The 22164-nt window shown below is 35.5% G+C and overlaps 1 protein-coding gene across 1 annotated transcript in view; it reads left to right on the top strand.

Annotated features, from left to right (window-relative positions):
* DPYD (dihydropyrimidine dehydrogenase) overlaps positions 1 to 22164 on the top strand; it is an 855274-nt gene that overhangs the window by 252941 nt on the left and 580169 nt on the right. The window contains exons 7-8 of the mRNA XM_063105846.1: positions 2509 to 2590; positions 15706 to 15793. Coding sequence (XP_062961916.1) covers positions 2509 to 2590; positions 15706 to 15793 — 170 coding nt within the window. The remainder of the gene's footprint in view (positions 1 to 2508; positions 2591 to 15705; positions 15794 to 22164) is intronic.

The following is a 22164-nucleotide window of genomic DNA, read 5'->3' as shown; positions in this document are numbered from 1 at the left end:
ACTTATGAATGAGAACATGCAGTATTTCTCTTTCTGTGCCTGGCTTATTTCACTTAATATAATTTTCTCCAAGCTCATCCATGTTGCTGTGAATGGCAGAATTTCATTATTTTTATGGCTGAGTAGTATTCCATGGTGTATATATACATTTTCCTTATCCAGTCATCCATCGATGGACATTTAGGTTGGTTCCATGTCTTGACTATTGTAAACAGAGCTGTGATGAACATGGGAGTGCAGGTATCCCTTCGACACAATGATTTCCATTCCTTTGTGTATATACCCAGCAGTGGGATTGCTGGATCATATGTAACCTGCTCTTTCAGAGTTATTTCTTAAATTAGAACTACTGGCCTGCCCTAGCACCATTTTTTTTTTTTCTCTCTACTGCATATATTCTACTTAGATCCCATAAAAATCCCAGAGTAGGGCTTGCTTATAGGAAGGTGCTCAGCCTCACATTGTGTCTGCATATATTTAAGAAATTTCATCTTGCTGTAGTTGGTTTATTTGGCTGGAATTCTTTATTCACTGCCCATGGTTTTTGCTTTTCTGTCCAGCCTTTTGAGGACCTGCATCAGATCCCAATTTTAGTTCATTTTTAATCTTTCTCCCACCAAACCTCATGCCTGAAGTTGCGTGTCTGTCTGTGTCCACATACAACCTATAATAGTTAAGAATCTTTCTGCTCAGCCTTTGAAGGCAAAGCCTTCTGTGGTACCCAGAGCATTTGAAGGACCCTGAGGTAATGTGGCCCAAATTTATTCTTACATATAATCTTATATTCCTAACCAGATGGAAAATTCCCTGATGTTATGCTGTTTAACACTTTGCATTTTCTATAACACTGAGCATGGTTCCTTGCTGATTGGATGGAATTAAATTGAATAATCAAGTTCTTAAGTTACCAAAGAATGAAAAGGTTGCATATGCACTTTGGAAGACTTTGCGTTAGATAATACAGAAGATTCTTCTTCAACAATTATTTATTTAATTTACAGATTAATCTCTGTAATTCCTGGATATATCTCTTTCATTGCATGTACCTTATTTCATTGCATGAATTTGGTAAAATTTATTGTCAAATCATTGCAGCTTACACTGTGCCTGGCACTTTATAAATGCCTGTTGAATAAACAGAAGAATGTGAATTGGTATATATTCACGAACACATGTAGCCTTTCTATTGCTATAAAACATTGAAAAGTTATTTGAGCTTACCTTTAATTATCTAAACTATTATACTACTATATAATAATAATAATATGAAATAATAGTACTATAGGTCTCGTGATCTTTTTTTTTTTAAGTATAGGCAATGAACACTGATATCAAATAAGGTTACTTTTTAATGACTGTATCCTTTCAGGATACTTATTGCTTTTACAAAAGGAGACTGTTTTACTTCTATTGGTTTGCTGGTGAAAATATTCTGTAGATCACATGGAACTGATTCTATAATATTCTAAACAGCTTGGTAATACAAAATTGTACATTTGAATCTCAAAAAGCTAGAGGTATATTTATGGAATATATGATGTGTTTGTATATGTGTGTGTGATGGAGTTTGAGTGTATTGTCCCCTCCAAAACTCATGTGGAAATTTGATCTCTAATGTGGCAGTGTTGGAAACTGATTGAGTCATGGGGGCAGATCCCTCATGAATGGATTAATGTTCTCCCTGGGGGAAGAGGGGTAGTGAGTGAGTTCTCGCTCTATTAGTTGCTCTGTTAGTTCCCGTGAGACCTGATTGTTTAAAGGGCCCTGGCACCTCCTCTTTCTCTCTCTCTCTTGCTTCCTCTCTCGCCATGTGATCTGCTTGTACCTGCCAGCTGCCTTCCTCTTTTCCGCCATGAGTAGAAGCAGCCTGAGGCCTGTGCCAGATGCAGCTGTCCCAGAATCGTAGGCCAAATAAACCTGTCTTCTTTATAAATTACCCAGTTTCAGACAGCACAAAATGGACTAAAACAGTGTGTGATAAGAGTACTTCAAAAAGTTCATGGAAAAGTTGAATTAAATGGTAATATGAATCCTTCCATGAACATTTTGAAGACTTCATATACAAAAAAGTTCATGGAAAAATTTGTGTTATCTTTTAACTTTATTTACCACAAACTTTTTGAATTACCCTTGTATTAAACTCTATATATACTTTCAACTAATTTTTAGTTTTTAAGATTTTGTTATCTTAGGAATTTATAGAATTGTTATTAATTAAATCAACTAAAAACCTTACTGAAGTTAAAAGCATTGCAGTTGCTTTTGACCATTTTATATTTATTATTTTCCATTGTTGATAATTTATTTATTTTTATTAATATCAGTTTCTACTGTAGCTTTATTCCATGTAATATTTTGCCATGCTAATAAAAATAAAAATGTGGATGTCCTCACATTCACATTATGTGACATATAAATACGCTAATACTGATCAGTAAAGACATGTAGCATTTTTTAAGATTGGTGATTTTTCCGCCAATGATTCTTCTTCTTTTTTTTTTTTTTAAGTACTTCTGAAATCCCTCAGTTCCGGCTGCCATATGATGTAGTGAATTTTGAGATTGAACTTATGAAGAACCTTGGTGTAAAGGTAAATGAAAAACATAACACTTATATGTGTGTTCCGCAAAAGGAAAGGAGTAAGCTGTACACTAAAGATTAACAGCAAATGCCATGCATTTTAGGAAAGAACAATTAAAAGCTACACCAGGCAGAAGCAGAAAGATGCTTCCCTTTGCTTAGGGCATTTGTCTGTCTACTGTCTGAATGCCACTAGTCTGGAAAAGGGCAATCAATAGTTCTCATCTGGCACGCCTGCATGTGATTAATTGTCTGTAAGAAACAAATTCTTACATTGCTTTAGGGGTTCAGTGCAGCTAATAGAAGGATTTGGTTTCTTCAGTCTCATTTTTTCATGCAAGTTGTGTGCACTCTGACACATTAGTATTTCACAATTGGGAACATTATGTTTTAGAGAGGTTTATTTTATTTATTATATGCAGCTTGTCAGTAGTGTTAATGTGATAATCCTTTCTCAGCATAAGTAGTAAATCAGTGGGGTAGAAAGCAACAGCTTTGTATTTGTCATAGTTTTGCAAAATAAATAGTGTTCTTTTAAAGATGGTCAAAAAATTGACACGCTGCAGTTTTAGAATATAGCTTTAGATATTCTGATTCTTTTCTACTAATTAAGAGTATTATGCTCTGGCTCTTCACTTAAACATATGCTATTTTTGTTTCACAAATGTTAATTTTCTGTAATAGACATAACACAATAGATTATCAGTAATGTACCATGATTTACATAATACACTCTGTAAGTATTTGCAGAGGATACTTTGAAAAATGATTAACAAACTACTGATGGCTGTTGCATTTACCAATGACACTTGAAATTAGTCAAAGAAAGGGGAACTACTTAAAACAATACTTTGTGCTTTCACAATTATAATTACATTTTATTTGCAGAGGTCGGATGATGAAACATTTATATATAATCACTAAACAAAATGTCTGATAGCAAAAATGCAGTGCAGATGTGCACAATTTTATGAAAACCCAATATTCAAAATTACAATGTTCAAAATAGACAATTTAGGGGCAGTTATTTACTTTACAAAAGTATATTCTGAAAAGCTCTTTAAATATATTTCATCTTGAATTTGTTTTTACCTAAATCTCATTAAATAAGGAAATGATTATTTTTTTGAAATTTCAAACTAATATATTTGGTGTTACTACAAATTGAAGATGAATTAGAAATTAGTATAAGGCATTTCTAAATTTATCTTACAAATAGTTGCAAGATTGAATTCAGTTTTTGAACTACCAGGTATATTGCATAAATTAGGGCATACCCAATACTCTTTTGAAAACTCATCAAGACATAATAGTAGGCAATGTACCCAGTGCCAGAAAATATACATTTTAGCTACAGTCATGCCACTTTCTAATTTTATAGTCAGATAGCCTTGTCAAAGTCAATTAATATCTTTAGCCTTGGTCAACATATGTTCAAATGAAAAAGTAGCTACTACCATTTGTGTAAAATATAAACATCTATTTTTATATACATAGAGAATTTCTGGAATGATGGGAGAGTCTGATAGGGCAGATTGCCTTTGGGGAGGTGTGGGAAGAATTTATCACCATTTTGTAATTTTAATTTTAAACCCTATGAATTTATTGTGTTATCGAGAAAAAAATTAGAACCTATCTTAAAGAGGAAGTTAATAATACTGTCTTGTCCATCTCAGGTTGTTTAAAGATGCAAAGGAGATAAAGAATTCAAACTTGCTTTATGAACAATCAATTATGTATATAGTTCGGAGGAGAGACAGCAAAGAGATTCTTTTTCACTTTGGGGACTTGCATCTATTGATGAGAGATACTCTTGCTGATCTGTCAATATTAGCCATAGGAGGGTACATTTTTAAAAAGCTGTCTACACTTCTTACCTCCTTTTCCTTATCACCCAGATTCTTCTTACAATCTGCCTTCTGTCTGTCCATCTCAGCTAACATTATATGTTTCAAAGTTAGCAGTAATTTCCTGGCAATGAGAAGAACTTTTCTCTCGGTTCATACTGTAAGACTCCTATGCAGCATATGGCACATAAATTCTCTTAGATGAGTATATGTGTGTATTTATATTTTGCTTTCATTGTCTAGCATTATCTTGTTTATTCTTCTACTTTTTCTTTTTCTTTCTAGTAGGGATGTTTCATTTATTTAACTTACTTTTGCCAAGTAATGTGCCAAATACTAGAACCGCCTAGAATCATCCTTCTTTTGAACTCCAGTCCTGTATTCTTAGTACTTGAATAAACGTATCTATCATACAAATAATATAAACTAATCATTTCTAGAATCAAGTTCAGTTCATCATCTCTACTCGCAACTCTCTCATTTAGCTGCATTTCCTATTGAATAATTTCAATTTATTTCATATCAAATACACAATTAGTTCTTGTTAGTTCTAAGATGAATTTTTCAAGTCAAATATCATGTTACAAGAAAATAATGAGAATTCTATCTGTTATTTGTGCATTATATATTCTTTTCTTACACTATTTCAGTGGCTGGAATCTTTAGTATGTTAAAAAAGAGTGATTGTGAAATACATAGACTTTTTTTCTTGTCTAAGAGATAGCATTTTTAATCATATTGAATAAATATTTTATTTTTCTACTCTTAGATTGCCAAATTTTATTAAGCTTTAAAAAATATTTTAATAAAGAAAAGGTCTTAAAATTCTCAATTGCCCTTTTAAAAAACTTATGTTCACTTTATATGTTGAATTATATTAATTTTTGCATTTCTGGAATATATCAACTTTTGCATCATGTTTTATTTTTTCTGTACCTGTACACTAGATTTGTTTTCTTAGTATTTACATTTTTTTTTTCATTCACCTACTTATGTGATGAGTATTAAAACTGGAAGTATACATGTGGGAGGAGGGAAGAAGGAAAAGTAAAACAAATGCCTCTAGCATTTTTCAGATTTTTGTAATTAAAACAAAAAATCAGCTCATTTACAGGCAACAGCTTTCAAGTGTGGAGCAGGAAAAGAACTGTTTCTTAGCTGCAGCGGCCAGCTCCCCTACTCAGGATTCGAGGTTTCAGGCTGGCATAAAAGAAGATTCCTGGGAGTGACCGAGCCGCGCTGTGGACTGAGTGAGCAGCCTGAGGCGGCAGCGGCCGAGGACAGGGACGGCGATGACGTGGAGGCAGAGAGGAAGCTGCCCGGCCCGGCCCAGCTCTGGGAGTGACCCCCGGCCCGGCCCTGCTTGGGGGGCGGATACCCGCCCGGCTTCCGCCTGCCCCACCAGGCCACTCACTGGCCCCAGGGCTGCCTCCATTTTCTCAAGTGGTGGCGGTTAGCCTGGCTTGGCCAGGCCTGTCCTCCTCGCCCAGGTCAGGCTCCTCACTGAGCCTTTACACTTGCTTGCCCCGGCGTGGGGCTTCCCGGGGCCTGCGGGCTGGCCTCCCCTACCACTCCCTCCATGGTTCTCTGGCGGAGCTGGTGGCGTGGGGCATCCCCGGCCAGGGTCGGGAGGGCAAGGAAGTATGGGCGGGGCCGACAGTCACTCCACTGCACCCTGGGCTCTGGCCCTGGTAAACTTCCTGTTACCGGGAGGCAGATACCATCTCTGCGGCCACCAGTTCGGAAAATCGCCTAACCAATTTCTGGTTAGGAATAGTGTGGTTGGAGCGTTCCCGAGTTTGCTTGAACCTGCCGGAGAGCTGACTGCGGGCAGGCACCGGAGTCGGTCCGCGCTGGGGGAATTTAAAGGTGAACTGTGTGCTGCGGGCTCCTCCCCCGAGGAGCTCACGCTCCGGTGTGGGAGACAAGACAAGTACACAAAAAACCACGATACCAGGAGGAAGGTGATAAGTCCCGAGAAAGATCTACACAGTGCTACAAAGGCACCCAGAGTGACAGGACGTCTGCACCTGCAGAAACCTGGTAGACTTCCTGGGCGAGGCAGTGCCGAGCAAGGTCTTGAAGGCCTGGCTTATAGACGAGGGTTGCAGAAGACACGTCACAGCCCAGCCCAGTACGCACAGAGTGGGGAGACGTCTGGCTAGGGAGGCGGAGACTCGAAAGAAACCACACACCCTGTGGGGCCACCGCTGCATGATCCAGCAGCCCGAGCCAGAGTGCACAGAACAGTGAGAAGTCCTGCATGAGAAGTGGAAGCTCAGCAGAGACCACACACCCTGCGGTACCGCCCTGTGATCCAGAAGCCCAGCAGAGTCCAAGCTGACCAGAGAGGTGGCTCCCCGGAGAGACCCAAGACCCGAGGCAACCACACACACATGGCACTAGAGGCCAACTGAGCAGTCACGGAGGTAGCCATATCAAATTGGCAACCAAAGAAACATCTTAGTTAGTCAATAGTCTCAAACTGGTGGATTGTGGGACCCCCTGCCACAATGAATAAATATCAAAAAAAGATATCAGAAATACAAAAAATCAAGAAAGTACACCACCAAAAGTTAATAAATCTCAAACTCGAGATCCTATAGAACAAGAAGCCCTTGAAATGACTGACAAGGAATTTCGAGTGATAATTCGAAGGAAACTGAATGAGATACAAGAAAACTCAGCTAGACATCATGATGAAATGAGGAAAAGTGTACAGGAACTGAAAGAGGAAATGTACAAGGAAATCAATGTCCTGAAGAAAAGTGTAGCAGAACTTGCCGAACTGAAGAAGTTATTCAGCGAAATAAAAAACACAACGGAGAGTTTAACCAGCAGGCTTGTTGAAGTTGAAGAGAGAACCTCTGAACTTGAAGATGGGCTGTTTGAAATAACACAAGCAGACAAAAAAAAAAGAAAAAAGAATCAAAGACGTTGATGAAAATCTGAGAGAGATATCAGACAACCTTAAACGCTCAAATATCCGAGTCATGGGTATTCCAGAAGCGGAGGAAAATGGAGATTGCATTGAAAAAATATTCAACAAATTAGAGGCAGAAAACTGCCCAGGTATAGGAAAAATCACAGATCTTCAGATCCAGGAAGCTCAACGATCTCCAAACATATTCAACCCAAAAAGGCCCTCTCCAAGACATGTTATAGTCAAATTGGCAAAACTGAGACAAAGAGAGAATGTTAAAAGCTGCAAGAGAGAAGCGTCAAATCACCTATAAGGGAGCCCCAATCAGGCTATCATCAGACTTTTCATCACAAACCCTAAAAGCTAGAAAGGAATGGGATGATATATTCAAAATACTAAAAGAGAGAGATTGCCAGCCAAGAATACTCTACCCTGCAAGGCTATCCTTCCGAAATGAAGGGCAAATAGTATATTTCTCAGACAAACAAAAACTGCAGGAGTTCACTAGCACAAGGCCACCCTTACAAGAAATCCTCAAGGGAGTACTGGGTTTGGTTCCTGAAAAATAACTACCACTGCCATACAAACCCAAGAAAAATCAAACCCCACTAATATAATGAAAATGGCATTCATGAAGAGAAAACAAACAAACAAAAATGCTATCTACAACCTAAGGAACCAAGAAATACAAAAACCAAACAGTAAATCAGAAAGCAAGGAACAAAAGATATCTAAGAAAACCAAACAACCAATAAAATGCTAGGAATAAATCAACACCTTTCAATAACAACTCTCAATGTAAAAGGCTTAAATTCCTCAATCAAAAGACACAGACTGGCTGACTGGAGTAAAATGGAGGACCCAACTATATGCTGCCTACAAGAGACCCACCTCACCCATAAAGATTCACATAGACTAAGAGTGAAAGGATGGAAAAAGATTTACCATGCAAACAGAAAAGAAAAACGAGCTGGAATAGCTATTCTTATATCTGACAAAATAGACTTTAGACTAAAAACCATAAAAAGAGACAATAAGGGACACTACTTAATGATAAAAGGACTGATGCATCAAGAAGACATAACAATCATAAATAAGTACACACCCAATGTTGGAGCAGCCAGATTTATAAAACAAACTCTATTAGACCTAAAGAAGGAAATAGACACTAATACAATAATAGCAGGGGACCTGAACACCCCACTGTCAATATTAGACAGATCATCGAGGCAAAGAATCAGTAGAGAAACACAAGATCTAAACAAGACTCTAGACCAATTGGAATTGGCAGATATCTACAGAACATTCCATCCAACAACCTCAGAATATTCATTCTTCTCATCAGCACATGGATCATTCTCCAGGATAGATCACATATTAGGTCACAAATCAAGTCTCAACAAATTCAAAAAAATTGGTATTATCCCATGTATTTTCTCAGACCAAAATGGATTAAAACTAGAAATTAATAACAAATGAAACTCTGGAAACTATACAAATACATGGAAATTAAACAGCATTCTACTTAATGACATATGGGTCCAAGAAGAAATCAAGCAGGAAATCAAAAAATTTATTGAAACTAATGAAAATAATGATACATCATATCAAAACCTGTGGGATACTGCAAAACCAGTATTAAGGGGGAAATTTATTGCATTAAATGCTCACCTCAGAAGAATGGAAAGATGGCAAGTGGACAACCTAACACTTCACCTTAAAGAACTAGAAAAACAAAAACAATCGAAACCTAAATTTAGCAGACGGAAAGAAATCATTAAGATCAGAGCAGAAATGAATGAAATTGAAACCCAAAAGACAATACAAAAGATCAATGAATCCAAAAGTTGGTTTTTTGAAAAGATAAATAAAATTGACAAACCATTAGCATGGCTAACAAAAAAGAAGAGAAGATTCAAATAACAAAAATTAGAAATGGAAAAGGCAATATTACAACTGATTCATCGGAAATACAAGGAATCATTCGAGACTGCTATAAACAACTATACGCCAACAAATTTGAAAATCTGGAGGAAATGGATAAATTTCTGGACACACACAAGCTACCAAAACTGAACCATGAAGATGTAGAAAATTTGAACATACCAATAACAATAAAGGAGATTGAAGCTGTGATCAGAAGGCTCCCAACAAAGAAAAGCCCAGGACCAGATGGATTCACAGCACAATTTTACCAAACATTCAAAGAGGAATTGACACTGATTCTTTACAAACTATTCCAAAAGATTGAAACAGACACAAATCTCCCAAACTCATTCTATGAAGCAAACATCATCCTGATACCAAAACCAGGTAAAGATATAACCAAAAAAGAAAACTACAGGCCGATATCCTTGATGAATATAGATGCAAAAATCCTCACTAAAATACTAGCAAACGGAACACAGCAACACATATGTAAAATTATTCACCGCAATCAAGTGGGATTCATCCCAGGGATGCAAGGTTGGTTCAACATACGCAAATCAATAAATGTGATACACCATATTAATAAAGTCAAACACAAGGATCATATGATCATCTCTATAGATGCTGAAAAAGCATTTGATAAAATTCGGCGCTCATTCATGACAAAGACCCTCTACAAGTTAGGTATACTAAAATCAACTCAAAATGGATTAAGGATTTAAATATACACCCTGAAACAATAAATCTTCTTAAAGAAAACATAGGAGAAACACTTCAGGAAATAGGACTGGACACAGACTTCATGAATACGCCCCCAAAAGCATGGGCAACCAAAGGAAAAATAAACAAATGGGATTATATCAAACTAAAAAGCTTCTGCACAGCAAAAGAAATAATTAACAAAGTTAAAAGACAACCAACAGAGTGGGAGAAAATATTTGCAAAATATACATCTGACAAAGGATTAATTTCCAGAATATATAAGGAACTCAAACAACTTTACAAGAAAAAAACAAGCAACCCAATTACAAAATGGGCAAAAGAGCTAAGTAGGCATTTCTCTAAGGAAGATATACAAATGGCCAACAGACATGAAAAAATGCTCAACATCACTCAGCATCCGGGAAATGCAAGTCAAAACCACACTGAGATACCATCTAACCCCAGTTAGGATGGCTAAAATCCAAAAGACTCTGAACGATAAATGCTGGCGAGGTTGCAGAGAAAAAGGAACTCTCATACATTGTTGGTGGGACTGCAAAATGGTGCAACCTCTATGGAAAATGGTATGGAGGTTCCTCAAACAATTGCAGATAGATCTACCATATGACCCAGCTATCCCACTGCTGAGAATATACCCAGAGGAATGGAAATCATCAAGTTGAAGGTATATCTGTTCCCCAATGTTCATCGCAGCACTCTACAATAGCCAAGAGTTGGAACCAGCCCAAATGTCCATCATCAGATTAGTGGATACGGAAAATGTGGTACATCTACACTATGGAATACTACTCAGCTATAAAAACGAATGAAATACTGCCATTTGCAACAACATGGATGGACCTTGAGAGAATTATATTAAGTGAAACGAGTCAGGCACAGAAAGAGAAATACCACATGTTCTCACTTATTGGTGGGAGCTAAAAATTAATATATAAATTCACACACACACACACACCCACCCACCCACCCACCCACCCACCCAGGGGCGGGGGGAGAAGATATAACAACCACAATTACTTGAAGTTGATATGACAAGCAAACAGAAGGGACATTGTTGGGTGGAAGGGAGGAGAGGGAGGAGGGAGGGAGGTTTTGGTAAGGGGCAACAATAATCAACCACAATGTATATCGAGAAAATAAAATTAAAAAAAAACAAAAAAACAAAAACTGGAAGTATAGCAGGGACTAGTGAAATGCTGTTACTGCCTTTGCAGAGTTTCAAATCTACAGAGCCTATTTTGTTTTGTATTGCTTTATTTATTTATATTTGTTGTCTTTGTTAGTCTTGGTACTAGATTTATACTAGTCTGATAAAAATAAACATTCAGGCATTTCATTATTGTATTATTGATAAGAATATTGTCTTGAGACATTGTTTTTACTTAATTAAAATTTTGGTCCTTCTGACCTGAAAGCCTTTTTATAAGAGACAGAAATTTGACCATTTTTCTTTATGTCTTCCATGGTTATTAATCTTTTCTACCTTTTTTACCCTCAGGTCAATTTTCCCAATATATATTTTGTTAGAAAAATTTTGTTTCATTGAGACTTTTGAATTTATTAGTATTTATTTAAACATGTTATTCCAGTACACAATAAAAATATTTCATCGGTACCTGTAATTATATTTGCTTTTTCATCTCTAAACCTACTTTGTGTTTCTTAACGTTTTTTCTTTGTAAGATTAGTTAATGGTTTCCGTAGTTGATGTATTCTTTTAAAGAACTGGTTCTTGAAGTTTTATTTTTTCTTATTAATTGCTGACTATATCTTCATTAATTTTCCCCCTGCTATTCTTACTTGTTTTTTTTAACTTCTTGAGTTGTATATTTGCTTAATTTTCATTTTATAGGTTGAATAATGAAAACATTTAAGGTTATTCATTTTTCTCAGAATAAACCTTTGTCAGCATCCATGTGTTTTCATTACTTTATTATTTTTCTTGAGTAATTGTGGTTTTGTTTTTCCCATTTAGATGATAGTTGTGCAGGATAATATTTTTATTTGCTTATGTATTTTAAGATAGAATTCAATTTTTCTTTTCTCACTTCACTTATCAGCAGGATATGCAGTTTTTAATTTATCAAGTGCACTCAATTGATTTCACATCAAAGGATAATTTCTAGTGTAATGAAAGTATTTATTTTTTAGGAGAAGTAGCTTCTTAGGTTTTATATTTTACAAAAGCTTTTAATTTTATCATAAATATTCCAATATAGACCCCTGCAAATTATTTTTAACTTAAGGTTGACTTTAATAGAATCTCCTGTGATATTTGTGTCAGACTGTTACTAATTTTATGGATAAGTACTCTTTTTAAATTTGTTATATAAGTTAGAATTTAGGTAGACATTAGTATTTCTGTTCTGTAGTCTTTATAATATTTCTAATTTTCCAAAATTAAAAGTATAAAATCTATAGAAAGATACTGCAGTTTTCTATGCATGTTTAAAATATATGTATTTGCCATTACACAAAATAATTTGTTAGAATTCTATTTTTATTAAATTTAGTTTGCAATTGCTGTGCATTTCTTCTGCTTCATAATTTGAGACAAAATATCTAATAGAGATCACTTTCTTGATAACCTCTCTATATCATCTTTTTTTGCACTGTTGTTATTTGAAGCAAGAATTTTCATTATTATAGGATAGTACTGGAAAATGAACATAAGATCATATCATATCTCTACTAGAATGTGAGAAACATGTCTGTTAATAGCTAACAAAACAATTTTTTGTCTAAAGGAAGCTAAATATTATTTTCAAAATTATTCTATTTTATTTTCTATCTTAGAGCTTTTGGAAATATTTGGTGTATTTAACCAAATTTTTTATCAAAAAAATGTGAAGACCTTGTACACTGTTATCTGTATATTTTTATAATGGGTCTACCATGTTTTATTTGAAGAGTTTCACCCCCTAAAATTTGTAAACCTTTATCCTGCATAATAAATATCATTACATATATGGATACATATTATTTATAGATTAAAAAAAACTTTCCATCAAATCCCAGGGTCTGTGAAATTCAGAACTTCTATTGGACTAAAGTAGTTTCTATTACATTGAACTTTAAGTGGAGTGAATTTTTATCTGAATTAGCTAGGAAATGTCTAATCACATGTTATTAAAGCCATGAGAGTAAGGTAGAATATATACTGTAATCCATATGTAAGAAAACACAAGCAAAATGCCCACCATGTGATTTTTTCTAGCGTTATATCTATTTAACAAATAATGTTGAGATTTCATAACATCTCAGCCACAGGAATGTTTTTGATGTTTGTAGTTGTCTTATAACACCAGTTTTATACATCTCAGCTCAATTTCCCAAGGCAAAAGATAAGCTAAGTTTTAATTTTTTTTTTTTCTTGGTCAGAGAATCTTCCTTCTAGTTCTTTCTGACTGAGAGTGGGTTATTTATTGCATGGCAAATGTTCAGGGATTGAGGCTTTTAGGAAAGGTAAATTTGAATAGATTCCCAATCACAGAGCATGAAGAGTCTTGGTGCCTGTATCTCCACTGAACGCTGTTTTATCGTTCGGTTCTCATTTCCACCATGGAGCTGCTGCCCAGTGGTGGTTATCTTCCATCTTTCCCACAATGCCTGTCCACAACAAAGTCTTACTGGTCTCAGTCAGGTGTGGAAGATGGCTCACACTGTTACATGTGAGAGAACTGAACACGTATATTGTTTCAGCCTTTACTGTTTTCTTAAAGTGACCAAAATTTATTTAGGATTATTTACATCCTAAATAATATGGAATTCCTATTCTACCATTTACTTCTCCAGACTCATTGAGGAAGGGTTCTTAGTTAAGTATTCCATGCACGTTAGCTACAATTACTGTTTCTCTAGTAAAAGTTGTTTTTCCTCTATGACTCAGCTTAGACACTTGTTTTTTAGGAACATTGCCTCCAGAACCCAGAGAAATCTACCAGGCATTGTGTTTCCTTCTTTATGGTGGGGAATGCGAGATGCAGCTATTTGTCTTTTACTTTAGAGGGGATATACTAACACATACCTAACAACTGGATCTCTAAACTTAACTCTGGTGGTGAGTCCCTGATTGTAGGGTTCTTCTTCCCCCCTCCGGAGTGCAGGTATTGACACTGTGTCCAGCAGACTGGTCACCTCTTTCTCATGCTGTCCGATCTGCATGATGTCGTCAGTGTAATGGATCACTGTGATGTTCTGTGGGATGTCCAGATCGCTTCAGGTTACATATATTATTACAGAAGACAGTCGACATCTCCCTCAGGCAAAACTATAAATGAATATTCTTACTTGTATTCTGTGAATGTGAACTGTTTTTGGTCCCTTTTCTAATTGGAATGTAAAAAGGTATGCATTCACCAAATCAATGGCCACATGCAGTGTACCCTTGGCATTATAAATCTGCTCTAGCAATAATATCACATCTGTCACAGAAACTGCAATCAGGGCTAGTTTTTAGTTAAGCCTGCTATAGTTTACAGGCATCCTCCAAGAATCAACTGGTCGAGCAGGAGCCAGACTGGTGAATTAAATGGAAATATGACAGAGACCACTACCATCACTCCATATCCCATCTGCACCCAGGATGATACTGTCTGATTTACCCTCTTGGCTGGGTGTTCAGATGTTTTCATGTGGCCTTTCCAATTCTTATAGCTATTGTAGCTCTTACTTCACAGACCAGAGACGCAATGTGGGGATTACTTCAATTGACAGGTGTATGTAACAATTTCAGTTCTGTACTTGGAGACTAGGAGAATGATCACTGACAGGGCTGGTGGTCTCAGTGGGCCCACTGTGAACCAGTCTTTAGTCAGGCTTCATTTTTTACCTTGCCCCATAGGTCCTCACTGTTCTGTTTCCTTTCCAGGTATCAATGTCAGTGAAAAATCTGTAGTCCGGTGTCCTTGAAATGTCTGATTATTTCTCTTTTCCCAGTGCACAGTTGCCTGGGTAAATGATCATAGTTCCTGCTATGAAAGGACTAGGGGAATCATGACAGTATTTACTTGCCAGGATGTTGCAGGGTCCTCCTCCTAGGGACCCAGCCACCTCTTCAGTCAGCACGTTCCAGATCTGAAAACTGACTCATAGCTGGGAACTGAGTAGTAGTATTGGGACTTTTGATAAGGGTGACTACCCTCTGCCTCTTGACTTTGTTCATCCTTCCTGGACAGTGTCTCCTATCAAAATTCTGTCCATTCATTTTAGAGATGCTACTGAAATCTCACTTCCTCTCTGCATTCTCATTCTTCTGACCTTAGTGAGAATGAATCTCTCCATCCTCTGGACTCCCATACACATGTGGTGATCGTACTCTGTTTTAGATGATGTTTATTTATATGGGTCTTTTGCCTCTACTTCACCATACATTGAGGCAGGAACTTCTCCTTTATCATTTTATTTTTCAAAAGTGCGTAGTGCTTTGAACATATAAGCAAGCTATAAAAATTTACTGACTTGGCTTTAATTACACTGGCTTTTCTTCTGCATTTAGCCCTTAAATAAAACAGGTTAGTGTTCTATTTATGTACTGTTTTGTATATGTAAGCCTATATACTAAAAGACAAAAATATTTCCACATATTATATGTGGAATTTTATAGATTTTTTGACTGAATTTCCATTCTTTTTGATGTTAAACATCAAGATTTTAATTAATCAGATGCCAAAGTATTATTATTTAAAATGTATTTTCTTACAGATAATGTGTGGTAAAAGCCTTTCAGTGAATGAAATGACTCTTAGCACTTTGAAAGAAGAAGGCTACAAAGCTGCTTTCATTGGAATAGGTAAGTGCTTTACTTTTAAATATTTTTATTTATATTTTTAAAAAATTTATTGACAGTCTTCAGAGGAATTAATGCCTTCAGACATTTTATAATGGAAGTTGTATTTGTTCAGGGAAAAACAGAGAGAAATTATTGGCCATAAAAATAGCTAAATTTTGATTTTATAGTTAGCTGTGCTGCCTCACCTTCATTATGGATAGATTTTGCCAAGACAGCTTTTTATTTTCCCATTCTCTCACCACACCGTTGTCACTAGTGGAGATCTCTATTGAGCAAAATGTTTTCATGTCATGCTGTGGAAGCTCCAAATCTGTCTAGATGCTGGTATTAGTCCATCTTCTGTTGCTTATAACAGAATACTTAAACCTGAGTAAGAAATTGAATTTACTGCTTACAGTTTCAGAGGCTGCGAAGTCTGTGGTTGGGAAGTCCATGGTCCAGGGGCATGTCTAATGAGGGCCTTCTTCTGAGTGAGAACTCGTTACAGAATCCTGTGATGACCAGAGTATCACATGGTGAGAATGGAAAGATTAAGAGCTCTCCCATGTGTTCTCCTTATAGAGCTACCAGTCCACACCCATGATAACTCACTGCCATCAACCCATTACTCCAAGAAGGGATTAATCCTTTCATGACAGCACAGTCCTCACAATCTGGTCACCTCCCAAAGGCTGTGCCTTTCAAATACTGTGATCAGATTTCCCACCCTGTTAACACTGTCAAAATGGTGATTAAGTTTCCAGTATATGAACTTTTGGGGGACAAATTTAACCCATAGCAATGCCATAGCTTTCTTTTAATGATAAAACAGTTGAGTAAATTGATAATGAAGGTCAGAATTGGGTCTTTATTTTTTTCTATTCACCTTTTGGAATTTCCTGAAGAATTTTCTTATTTAGTTGAATTTTAAAGATGTTCAATCACAGTTCTGAGAGTCCCATGGACAATGTATAGCTGCTGAGGTGCTTAATGTTTACTGTGGTTCCATATTTTGCCTAAATATCCCATAGAGATACCTTTTTAACATTTTATTCTTTAATTTATTGTGTACTGGGAGACCAGAGAACAAACAGTTGATTTACTTTGGTCTTTGTCGCATCAACTTTGTAATACAAGCTGAATATGTTAAATTGTTACTCATTTTTAATATAAGTCCATCCTAATGTCTTTTAGTTTGTCTCTTCTGAAGTTCACACTCCTTGAATATAGATATCTAAATAATAAATCTACATAGATATGAAAACTTTTCTTGTCTTTTTAAGTGATCACACACTGGATAATGTTTGTTTTGGAGCTGTCCTTTTTGATTGTATTTCTAGAGTGAAATCATTAATGCTTCTTTGCTTACTAAATTTTTCTTATCAGAATGCCACATATTATCTTACTAGATAATTCTACCAAATCTAAGACCATTTCTGTCACCCCCTTTATTAGATAAAAAATTGTGGAGAGGAAAATATATTTGCACTGTCTCCTATCTCCTAAATGTCTGTATTGAACTTCCTCTTAGAAACTTGCAAGTGCCGTTCAGAATTTCCCTGTATTTTCTTCTTTTAAGTATAATAATCATTGTGCATATCAAGAATAGGAAGGAAAAAAAGGTCTGGTGTTTTCCCTGGGTTCCATTTTTAAAGGTGCTACACCTGACTTTGGTTTTACTTTTCAATATTGCATTTGTATTGAGAATTTAATGTAAAGAAGCTATAGCTGTAAAGTATATCCTACTAATATCTGCAATTTTGGATCAATGAGTCCCTATTACTCTCGACAAACACATGTTCAAATATCTTGGACAACAATAAGTGGAAAATTTAGTCAAAGCATTAGTTTTAAAATATTGGTGATGATATCAAATAATTATTTGAAATTCACCGTTGTATTTTCCTTCAGTAGCTGTACCTGAAAGGTAGGTTTTCCATTATTGGAGTAGTATATAGTCATACAATTACATGTATCTCTATGAACTTTGTCTTGAAGGAATCTCTGTACATGAAGAAATAGGAGCCAAATGAATAAACAATACATTAAAATAGCTCCAAATTAATTGCATAAGAAGCAAAGTATTACAAAAATTTAGAACAATTAGATGGTTTATCACTGAGGAGTTCCAGCCATAAGAGACACCTTCCATCTGAAAAAAATGTGTCAACTTTAAAAAAAAAAAATCATTCTGTTAAGTCCCCTTACTTAGTTATTTGAGAATGCTACACCTGTTCACAGTACAGTGGCCTCCATTTGACTCTGCACTGAGGTGTGAATACATTTAAAGTGGAGTGCCTTTTCATATTTATGTTGCTGTGCATTTTCATGCTGAGAAGTCAGTCTTATGACATTTTGGTGTAGTGATGTGAGCAATGCAGTTATGTTCTATTTCAGTATTTTGTATGAAATATATACAAGAAAGTTTGATCTCATCAAAAAAACCCCCCAAAAACCAGGAAGCTTCAGTCTGAGGAAGACAAGTAGTCTATCCTCTAGGAAATGTTCGTTTGACATTCTTGATTGTCGATTTGGGAGCTTATGACCTTTCTGTAACCATACAACTGTCTGTTACTTGGACAGCCTCACATTCTTACATGCTTTTGTTCATTGACCTTGCTTCTATATTGTAATTAAACTTCACTCTTATTTTATCTACTTTCTCACTGAGTTTGGAAGATTAAATGGTAGAAGAGAAATTCCGTATTATTTAGGATATACGTTTTGCTGCTTTAAGAAAACAATAGAGGCTGAAACAATATATGTGTTTAGTTCTCTCATATATGTAGCAGTGTGAGCCATCTTCCGTATCTGATGTCTGTCTTTGGCCTATGGGTTGTCATCACATCCTGGCTAACAGAAGTGGGAAAGAAAAAAGTTTATGACCCAGGAATTTCTCATATCTCATTGTCTATGTAACCTGGTCATATAAGCATACTAGCAGCAAAGGATGCTGGGAAGCCTTTAGCTGGGTGGACATATTCCCCATTAAACATCTAGCATTATAGAGAAGGGGAATAATAGATATTGAAGGAGGAGACAAATAAAGGTCTCTGTCACAGGTGTGCATCGTTATTAATATTTGACACATGAGGTCAATAAAGCAGGTAGCAACAAAGAAAATGCTCTCAGGACTTAGTGCTTACATATTGGTTTCATAGGTAGCTTAAATAAAATGGAAATACTTTCTCTTTTGGTAGTCAGGAATGCCACAGTTATAGATCTCATGTATTTATAATTACTGTCTTATTATATGTTAGTTTGTCCAAAAGAGAAATAACTTTATTAAATGTGATTAAGATAAACAATAAACTCTTTATATTAATATGTTAATATTAATATATTAATATTCATTAATATATTTTTAATATTGTGTGTGATATTGCTGGTGAAAAGTCTCTCACTTTCATATTTTTCTCTGACTCATGCTAACAGAGTCCATTAAGGAAATTATCTATATGTACATAATTGTGAGTCTTAAAGAGTTATTTCTCTTTACTCATATGAGGTTTAGTTTCTTCTAAGTAGTGAGATAAAGCCCTGTGTCATCTTCAAAATTGGACTGAGTTTTCTTTGCAGTAATTGGGATTTTTTTCAAAGACACTAAAATTTTGGTATTTTTACTGAAATGAAATCACCTGCACAGTGTATTACTGTCAGTTAGAACATTTACTATAAAACACTTTTTTCAAAATATTGAATGGCTCTCTGGCTGGTATTGAAATCAATATAATGAGTTGCAAGTATTTTTTTTTTAATTTTACAAAAAATGAACAGAAAATAATATAAAGGAAAATATCAAAGTGTGTTGCACATGGTTAGGGTGTCATTTTGTGAAAAATGTTTTGCAGTTGTGTGTGTTTGTTTTTAATGTGTGCTTACACATGCACACTACATTATATATAAAATGTATACTTAAAATGTGGCTTTCTAGTCAATGTTTGATAGCTCCTGCTACACAGTGTAAGGACTCTGAGGTACTAATCACCTTTTTCCCATAGTACACACAACCCTATCAATAAGTAGCTATTACATGCATTAAATAAGTATTGAATGACACAGTGTTCCTGGTACTGTGCTAAAAATTAAAAATATAAAGTAATCTGAATTCAGTGTTTAAGTTGGGTTAGGAAAATCATAAGAGATTCAAACAATCATATTGGGCAATTTGAGGAATGGGATATGGTGAGGGTGGGCTGGGTTTTTTTTTCTTTTTAAGTTCTTTGGTTGATTCTATCCTAGAACCCAGTTTCTAGATGGCTAAAAAGCTGGACCCTTAGTCTTTGCTTCAAAGGAGCCCATTTCTTCTCTTCTCTCTGATTGTCCATCTTCTGGTAGTTTTCCTCTCACATTTTCACAAAACACAGTAATGCTGAAAAGGCTACACAAGCATGTAAGGGAAAGAACATCCACTCAGACACCCTCAGATAACTGATAAAACTTCATGTATTCATCTGACAAGGTTTTTTCCCTGAATTTTTGTTTTTAAAATGTGGAAGAAGAAAAGGTTACAGGGGAAACCACATTAAACCCATTATGACAGTCACAGTAGACAATATGGAGCAGAGACTGCAGGCAGATATTGTAGAGATGAACAGTCACTGTTTCACCACCACATGCTTTCCTTGTACCTACCCAAAGACTTCTCTTGAATTCACTTCTTGGCGTCACCACTTCCCTCCCTTAATGCTATTGGACCACTGCTATAACCTCCTCTGTTGTCTCTTTGGCCACCATTATCCACACAACAGATAGAGTGATCTTGGTAAAATCAGATCTGATTGTGTCATTCCCTAATTGTAACCCTCCCAGAGCTCCCTATTTCCTTCTGGAAGAAGAAAAGACGCCATAAATGAAGCTTTCAAGGCTCTTCATGATTTGGTCACAGCTTATGTCTCTAATCACTTTCCCGTTAAATCATGTGCATTCTGAACTGTTTTCAGTTTTACCTCATCTCAACTTTTTACCTCAGTTTTTGGATATGAGTCTAGAACTGTCTTTATTTTCATTTTTAGGTTTTTAACTTAGATCTTTTTTCTACTTGATGCAGTTCTCTTTACTTGGAATGATCCACTCCCTACCTTCCCTCTTTAGCTGGATAAATGAAGCCTGTTCCTCATTTCCCACCCATATCCCCTTTGTTCCTGTTCAGGACATTTTGGATGTCCCAACTGGACTTTCTGCTTTATTATAGCACTTAATTCCCTGTATTATAATTGGCTGGTTACATGTTTGTTTCCACAAGTAGAAGTTAAGCTCTTACAGGCTGAAGATTCTGTCTACCTTATTCATTGATAGATCCTCTGTTCCTAGCTAGCAAAGTGCTAAAAATACTCTATAAGTATTTTTAGTTATTAATTGCTAATACAACTGTTTTGACTATTTGCTGAAATAAATTTATATGATTTTAAATATGTTGGCAATTTTGGAGTATTGTAACATTGACCAAACCCAGGAGGAAATACATTTTACCTTATTTTAAGGTTGGTATTATACTATTAATGAAATAAACCATTAGAAGTAGTGATATTAGCTGTGGTGGTATTGGTAGTAGTAGTAATAGCTAGTATGATTCCATGATCAATTATTAATATATTCTATCCCATTACCTATTAAAATGGCTGCTGAGGTGAATATTATTAGCAGTTTTATGGATAAGAAAATTAAGACTAGGAAAGGCAAAAGAAAGCTAGTGAATGGCAACTAAAACATGGAAAATTAGTTTTATAGAGAAGGCAGGAAAACTTTAACAGATGTAAATGTCCGTACTTTAACATAAAAGGCTGGTAAAGACACAATGACTGTTAGCTGATGACACCTGCCTACATTGTAACATACCACTTAAGATTCTTGAACATGGTGACCTTATACTCTGGAAGAATTAGTTTTTATATTTAGATTCACTTTTCTCATTGTTACCACCAGTTTTTTTTTTCAGTTATCCTCATATTTTTAAAATATTTTTTTTAATGTGAAGATCCCTAAATATTATTAACAGCCAAAGAAGAGATAATTACAATTAAGAAACTCCGTTGAGAGTTTGTGGTATTAAATTTGCTACAGTGTGGCCTTTAGTTAAATCTCTTGTGCCTTCTTAGAGCCAGAATTCTTCTCAGTAAAAGTTATTCTTAATTAGCTTCTTAATCAGGAATTTCTTAATTTTATATAATCATGTATACTTTCTATTTATTTAGAAGAAAATGCAATAAAGTTTTTAGGCAATCCTCTTTACTTCTGTCCCCAGTTAAAAACTGAAGTTTTTTACTTAATGTCCACAATTGTGAACAGAATTATTTAAAAATAATAAACCTGACTTAATTGTAAGCAAAAAAAAAGTTATGAATTTTTTGCCAATCCACTTATTATTATTATTATTATTATTATTATTTGTA

This window comes from Cynocephalus volans, chromosome 8 (assembly GCF_027409185.1).
Source record: "Cynocephalus volans isolate mCynVol1 chromosome 8, mCynVol1.pri, whole genome shotgun sequence".
Classification (NCBI taxonomy): domain Eukaryota; kingdom Metazoa; phylum Chordata; class Mammalia; order Dermoptera; family Cynocephalidae; genus Cynocephalus; species Cynocephalus volans.
Note: the sequence above shows the minus strand (reverse complement) of the source record. Positions and strands in the feature narration are given on the sequence as shown.